General features: G+C 30.0%; 1 protein-coding gene across 1 annotated transcript; it reads right to left on the minus strand.

Moving 5' to 3' along the window:
- Positions 1 to 3,889: 3,889 nt before the first annotated feature.
- On the minus strand, positions 3,890 to 6,347 carry LOC107404815 (uncharacterized). Its single transcript, XM_016011814.4, has 5 exons — positions 5,951 to 6,347; positions 5,719 to 5,768; positions 5,020 to 5,143; positions 4,825 to 4,923; positions 3,890 to 4,672 (listed from the first exon to the last, which is right to left on the minus strand). The coding sequence occupies exons 1-5, from the start codon at positions 6,120 to 6,122 to the stop codon at positions 4,053 to 4,055; spliced, it is 1,065 nt and encodes a 354-aa protein (XP_015867300.2). The 5' UTR covers positions 6,123 to 6,347; the 3' UTR covers positions 3,890 to 4,052.
- Between the last annotated feature and the right edge of the window lie 1,280 nt (positions 6,348 to 7,627).

The following is a 7,627-nucleotide window of genomic DNA, read 5'->3' on the forward strand; positions in this document are numbered from 1 at the left end:
GACATTACACTAAATTTCACCTGCTTTCCGGCTTTCCATTGATTTTGGCGATATCTAGGCGACTTCTTCTGACAACGACGACAATGAACGGCACCGGCAACTTTTTGTTGACATCACTGATGGAAACTTCTTTCCCCCTCTATCGTTGTTGGCGGTCGGCGATACTCGACATTGTCGGCTATATCTCGGTGACTTCTTCGACTTTTTTCTTCCTTGGCTGTGATTGGTGATGTAGTATTACTTCAATTTGTTTCTTTTGATCTTAATTGTTAAAAATTTATGTTATTTTAACATTTTTGGTTTTTTTTTTTTCCCCATGTTTTTTTGTTTGATGTTCTGAAAGTTATTCAACTAAGGTGACCTAAGACTGAATCTTGTAAATAACTGCTTTATTTTTTACTTAGTTTGATTATCATTTTATTTTATTTTTTTTTAAAATTTGATTTATTTAATTTTAAAAAAATTTTAGTTGGTTAGCTTAGAACATTTTTTAATTTCTATTGCTGTTTGGAGAATGATAAAATTTATAGAAATCTAGTTTTTTTGAAAAAGTGATAATTTTTTTCTGTTTAGAATTTTTGTTCCTATTGATAAAAATATCATTTTAAAAGTTCAAAAATAATTTAAATTTTTTTTAAATATATATTTATTTTTAACTTATATATAATATTAAATTTAATTTTTTATAAATTTTAATTTTTTAATTTCTTAAAAATATAATAGGATGAAAATTTAATTTCAAAAAAATTAATTTTTGGAAAAACTAAGTTCCATCTCTTCGAATTTTGACATAAATGTTATATTCCCCAAAAAAAGAAAACATTTTGAATTTAAAAATTTTTTTTTCATATTATAAGTTAACTCAATGAAAAAAAAAGTTTAAATTCTTCTCCCATTTAATTAAAATTCATTTTTCATAAGCTATTAAGCATTTGTAAAAAAATATATACATATATATATATATATATATATATATTTTTGGTAATAAACTAAGTTTTCTTTGAAAAAAAAAAATAAAAATTTCATGAGCTAAATATTTTATTAAAAAAAAGTTTTTTGGTAATTGTTGGGGCACTGTCATAATTATAATTATAGTAGTCAATTAGATTTATAATTTTAGTAAATTTTATATTAGGTTTTAGTTTGAACCCACCAATGTTTTAAAAAAACAAAAACTAACAGATATAAACTTGAGATACGTCATACTCAAGAGAAGAAGGAAGTCAATAAGGTGCTTCTTATAACCGTACTATTGGAAGGACATGAACCACTTTATAAGTTTTGTACGTTCAGAACGCTGTAGTGCTCAAACCCATTTTGAATTCTCTCTCTCTCTCTCTCTCTCTCTCTCTCTCTCTCTCTCTCTCTCTCCTCTTTTTCTCTTTATGTCTCTGTATGGGTGATATATGTGTGTGTGTGTATATATATATATATATGCAGAGTGAACACTCTCTATATATATAATATTAACTGTTGAGGTTTTATTTATTTTATTTATTTTACTTCAATTGTCATTCTTTTGTTTTTTTTTTTATATAAAAATAGAATAATAGAAATAACCTCACTATTTTTAATTGTATGCAAATTAATTTGACTATATATAATATAAATAAACGTTTTATATATTTTTTGTTTTAGTTTGATTATCATTTTTGCTTATTATTGAAGAGTACTCGTAATTCAATAGTAAGTATAACTTTTTTTAGTTTTATCCCAAATAAATAGAAGTGTAATTTTATTAGAGAAAGGATTTTTAATATTGAAAATTACCCAAAAATATTGATAAATCTTTTCAGGTGTCTTTCAAATTGCCCTTCAATTGCAGAGACTCTACTGCTTCAGATCAGAGATGGGGTGGGACTTGCTATCAAATTAATCAACAAAAAATCAAATTAATGAAAAGAAAAATCAAATTAATGAAAAGATTATTTATTTTGAATATTTTTCCAATGGATTTCAAAAAAAAATTAATAAAATTAAATTAATGTACTTAAACATGGAGAATTTTGAATATCAAAAGAGAAAGGGACAAAAAAAAAAGAGCATTATTTTAAACAGGTTTTAGTTGTATATATAAATGAAACAAAACTTATATCATTGATTATGAATAATTTATAATTATTTTGTTAGTACTTGTACAGAATATTTAACTTGTACAAATTTTAAAACCTTTTTTTATTCATTTTGACAATATTTTTCAAATTTTTTAAATGCTACGTATTATTTTGAAAAAAGATAAATGTTTTTTTTTACAAATTTCAGTTAATTATTTACAGATTTTATTATACATAATTATCGATATAGAAATCAATGCTTTATTTTTATTTTACTTCAATTATCACTCTTTTTTTCCCCAAAAAAATAGAATAATAAAAATGAAAACGCGTTTTTGCTTAAGGAGTAAGCAACTCAACAAAGTAAATAGGATTCAAAATCCAACGGTAATACGGTCAGATACGGTTAGACCGATCTCCTCTCTTAACGGATATATATATATATATATATATATATATTCTGACGCTAGTCAAATATTTGTGGTTTCCTTTCTTCTTTTTTCTGCCTCCAACCCTAATCAAATCTAATATACTTCGTCTTCTTGAAATAGAATCTCAATCGTATTGGTAATTCAGTGTGCTAATTGTTCATCATCTTCTTTTTCAGGATATGGCAAGTGAGTTGCTTGGTGACTCAAAGTGTGAAGCGTGGCCTCTAGAACACATTGACAACGAAGATGACCAATCTTCACCATCACCCAAGTTCTTGTTCTGTCTCCATGTCCTGCTTTCATGCCCTGTCATTGATGATCAGGAACAAGAAGAAGAAGAAGAAGAAGAAGAAGAAGATCAACTGCTTGTTGTTCCTCTTTGACAACATTGTAGATAGCGTCATTGTTAGTGGAGAAAAGGCTTTGGATTATGATGTGGTAATGGATGAGGAGAGGTCCAAGGTTGCCATCAAAGGCATGCTTTCCGAAATTGGAGTTGTTCCGGTTCAAGATTTCATGCTGCAGAGGATCTTGGACGCAGCCCGTTTCCATGTCCATGAATAAACGTTTTGTGGGTCACAAAGTTTTCCGGATGGGAGTTTGCATTGAGGCCATTGTGCATAACCTCCCACTACAACCAGCTGATGATGATGGTGGAACTTGAGCCAGCCAATGGACTCTTCTTGGCTGAATTGGATGCTGGTGATGATGAAGACATGGCAGAAATAGACGATGATGATGATGGTGGTGATTATGATGAATATGAAGATGAAGATATGGTGGAATTTGGTGGTGAAGATTGGGAACCTAAGTTTGAGCCAGTACAGTTTCCATTGAAGAGTTGGACAAGGTCAAGGTTGAAGGTTGTTTGAAAGAAGAAGTTGGATGTTGTTCTGTTTTCTTTGATGATTTCGAAACTGGCTGTGAAGCTATTCGTATGCCCTGCTTGCATTTCTTTCATGGAGATTTGTATTGTCAGGTGGCTCCAAACTAGCAAATTCTGTCCCCTCGGTAGCTTCCAGTTGCCATCTTGATTAGTTATCAAATACTTGTATAACATATATATGTATGCAGAAAGAGTATTATGTAAATTTTAAAGTGTATATGTATCCATTGTTTTATACATTGAACCAATCAATCGGACTTTTGGTCCCCATGGCCGTCATATATCTCTGACCCTGCTATCTCTCTCTCTGTGTCAAATCGTTATTTGCTTATTTTATTTTTATTTTTGCCATTTTCACTTTAATCCGAAGGACATACAGATTGAATTGCTTACCAGAGTGCCAAAGCACGTAAATTATGTTTTATGGCTTTCTTTGTTTTGCCTTTATTTTTATTAATCATTTACAATTAATGAATGCTCCATTATACAGCTGCTTGAATTAATGCAAATTATCAATCTGCAATAGCAACTATTTCTTTATTATTCCAAACTATAACCAAGATTAGACAAGTATAATAAAACATTTAATAAATTGTCAATTAGGAGAGGTTTCCTGCCGAGCTAATTATTATAAATGATTGCTGGTAATGAAACTGGTTTACTTGTCAAGCTGGTTCTAATCTAGTCTGCAGTAAATCTATAAACCATGACATGCAAATATTTCTCTCCAGGATTGATAATTTGTGAAGGGAAATTTGGTTGATTCACAGAGTTGGGGAAACCTTGTGTCTCCAAAGCAACTGCAGCAAACTTGTGGTAAACAGCACCATCTTTGCCCTTCACGTTGTGCAACATGTTGCTTGAATAGAATTGCAACCCTGGCTGGTTAGTCCAAAGCTCCATTTTTCGCCCTGAAACCGGGTCTTGCATCAAAGCCGCTCTCCTCAAATGTGCAGGGTTACTTTTGTCCAGCACATAGTTAATGTCATATCCATCTGGTAGCTCATTGATCAAGCTTCCAATTTCATGGGAAGCAAGGAAATCGTAAGGTGTTCCTTTGACAGGGACAATTTTTCCAGTGGGGATGAGATTTTTATCAACTGGTGTAACACTGGAACCAAAAATCTGGAGCTTTTGGGAGAGGATATCGCCGCTGTTATGGCCACGGAGGTTCCAGTAACCATGATGAGCTAGGTTTACTGGAGTGGCCTTGTTGGGAGCCTTGGCTTCCATTTTAATACCCAATTTGTTTGTGCCAAGGAACATGTATGTTACCATAACAGAAAGATTTCCAGGGAAGCCTAAAATATTTTAGACAAATGTCAATGTCAGTGAAGTATATAGAACAAACAAATACATTCTTCATAGCTCTAACATTTACATTTCACGAAAAGTTACATTGAAAGGAAGGAATGGCAAAAAGAGAACCAAAAATCAGCCAAAAAGATAATACCTTGTTCACCATCATAGCTGTTATAGGTGAATGTTATATGACTATCTACTTTGTGACTTTCTACTGTCCAAACAACATCACTAAACCCCATAAGGCCACCTGTTATCAAAAGTTGATAATTGAATTCAGATTCCAGAGGAGAATTATGTAAGAGACGAAGATAGAAAGGAAACGAATGAGTAAAAATATACATACCGTGTAGCGTGTTCTTTCCTTCATTAGCCACTAATTTGTAGACTTTGCCATCTAATGTAAATTCTGCATTTGCAATCCTGTTTGCAACACGACCCACAAGGGCTCCAAAGTAGACTGTATCATTCTGCACATTTATGAATAATCCTATCAACATTAGGAGCCGTAGTGATGTTATTATAATAACATAAGAAAGAGGCGAGAGAATGATATTAAGGTATAAGGGTCTTGTACACTATACCAAAGCCAGTTCATTCTGTCATTACATAGAACAGGTGAGAGGTGTACTAAAAACTGTTACATTAAACGAACTCCAAAAATAAAACAATGGTGATAACATTTATGACACCTCAAAATTAAAAGAGCATACTGCATAGTTCTAGTACATCTGTTGCGATTGGTCATAATGTATGCCAAATTGTTCCATTATTGGATTCATGCCCGATGGGGACAAGGACTTAGACCCAGTTATCAGGCTAATTAACATGGATTATTTAGGTTAGTCATTTCATCAGTCAATGAGAATGAATAGAAAAGTGAATCCAATCATTACTTATTATATATTTTCAAAATATTATAGGAACTAATTTTAATTCTTCCAACTGGATTTCTAACTTCCATTAAAACAAATAAAATGAAAAAGAGATAAAAATAAATAAATGAACAGAAAAGAAAGCATTAAACCAAGTTTATGAATCTCACCATATACTCCTTAGGCGTGTCGAATCCAAGAACAACATCATCCAATTTCCCTGGAAGCATAAAAACAACCAAATATAAATACACCCAAAAAGAAAAAAAAATCAAAAAACAAAATCTGGGTTTCTTGGGATTTTCCCAATAGCAAAATATAAATCCAGGGAAAAAAAAAAACAAAACAAAAAAACAAAAAAAAAACAAAATGAAAAGTAACAAGAAGCAGAGAAAGACGAACCATTTCTATCAGGAAGGATAACAGACATAACAGTGGCACCCCAATTAGTGAGCTTCAAAGAGAAATCTCCTCTCTTCAATTCATAAATTCCAATTTCATCAGAACACTCACTAATACTAGCAAACAAAAAAGTCAATGTAAGAAAACTCCAAAACAGAGACACTTTCGCCATTTTGACCCAAAAATAAAAAGCTACCAAATAATACTCGGTATAATTATACAGAAACACACATATGGTAGAACATATATAGGTGAAAAATGGATGAGATTGTTCACTATTAATAGTGGCATAATCAGGAACAGGATAAGGATATTAATGATATTGCGGTTCAGAGAGATAAAGGATTAGCTTTCAAAACAAACTAAATACGACTCTTTTCTTGGATCTTTCCAAACAAACTCTGACTCTTCTGTTTTTACTGCTTCTTTTTTATTATTATTTATTTTCGTGAGTTTATTATGAATTTTTGTTGGTTTTTGAAAAGCGCAATCGTAACCAGTTCAAAAAAAAAAAAAAAAAAAATTAATAATATATATATATATATATATATATATATATATGTTTCCATTTTTCTCAATTGGTCTAGCTTTAACTAGAGCTGCTCTTCAAAGAAAAAAGAGTCCATGGTTGGACTATATGATCCGATTTGATTGGATACCACGTAATATTATACGTATTATATTATATATTTTAATGTCTTTCTATATAAAATAACAACTGATTCAAGTTATTCATCAGAATTGACAATTTGTTTCCGTATCTTGTGGTCAAAATTTGTCTGTTTTTATTTTTAATTTCTCTCTTTTTTATAATATTTATTTTTTTATTCCAAAAATTATTTATTTATTTACATTTTTTTTTAAACAATTTATTGTGTGACCCACTTGACTTGAGGGTATGAGCCCAAATCTGTAGCCCATGAAATTGAGCTATGACCCACTTGGGTTTTGGGTCAAGTTAATATCGCCAATCTTTCTTAAATTTAAAAAAATCTTGATTAGATTTAGAGGGAATTTCATCAAGTTGTAGAAAATTCTTAGATTTAAAAAATCATTACTTACATTTTGAGGTTTGGAAAAATCATCCTTTATCATTTTTGAAGTTTATTCTTGAGCAAACTGATTTATTAAAACTCTATTTTACCTCTTAATTTCAAAATATATATCAAAGCTTTATCTTATATGATTTTTTATATAATAATATATATTATTTATCATTATGTAAATAAAAATTATAGTAAGTGATAATTTTTTTATGCACAATATTAAAAAGTAAATTATATAATAATAATAATGTAATATTATTTTGATAGATAAGGGTAAAATAGAATTTCTATAAATCAGTTTGATCAAAGATCAACTCCAAATGTGGTGAGTGATGATAATTATTCAAGCCTCAAGAGTTAAAGTGGTGATTTTTCAAAACTCATGGTGTTAATGAAATTTCTATTGAACTATATGAAATTTTCCTCTAAAATATTATTGCAATTATATGTAAATTTTTGAAAAAGTAAATTAGGAAGGAAATATTTTTTTTTTCTTGGGTTCAGGAATCATAACATATTTAAAATTAAAGGGGATAGAAATTTAAATTGAGTTGAATGTAAATGGACAAAAAAAGTAGATTTAGATGTGAATTCTTTTTTCTTCTTTTATCTAAAATAATTGTGTACAGAA

Source organism: Ziziphus jujuba, chromosome 2, assembly GCF_031755915.1.
Source record: "Ziziphus jujuba cultivar Dongzao chromosome 2, ASM3175591v1".
NCBI classification, from domain to species: Eukaryota; Viridiplantae; Streptophyta; class Magnoliopsida; order Rosales; family Rhamnaceae; genus Ziziphus; species Ziziphus jujuba.

What these genes read in the sequence shown, in the direction of transcription:
- LOC107404815 (XM_016011814.4), bottom strand. Translation starts at nt 6,122, where the DNA reads ATGGCGAAAGTGTCTCTGTTTTGGAGTTTTCTTACATTGACTTTTTTG. An exon ending in TATCCTTCCTGATAGAAATG is followed by an intron (nt 5,769 to 5,950) that starts GTTCGTCTTTCT and finishes TTATGCTTCCAG; the next exon opens with GGAAATTGGATGATGTTGTT. An exon ending in CAGCTATGATGGTGAACAAG is followed by an intron (nt 4,673 to 4,824) that starts GTATTATCTTTT and finishes AAAATATTTTAG; the next exon opens with GCTTCCCTGGAAATCTTTCT.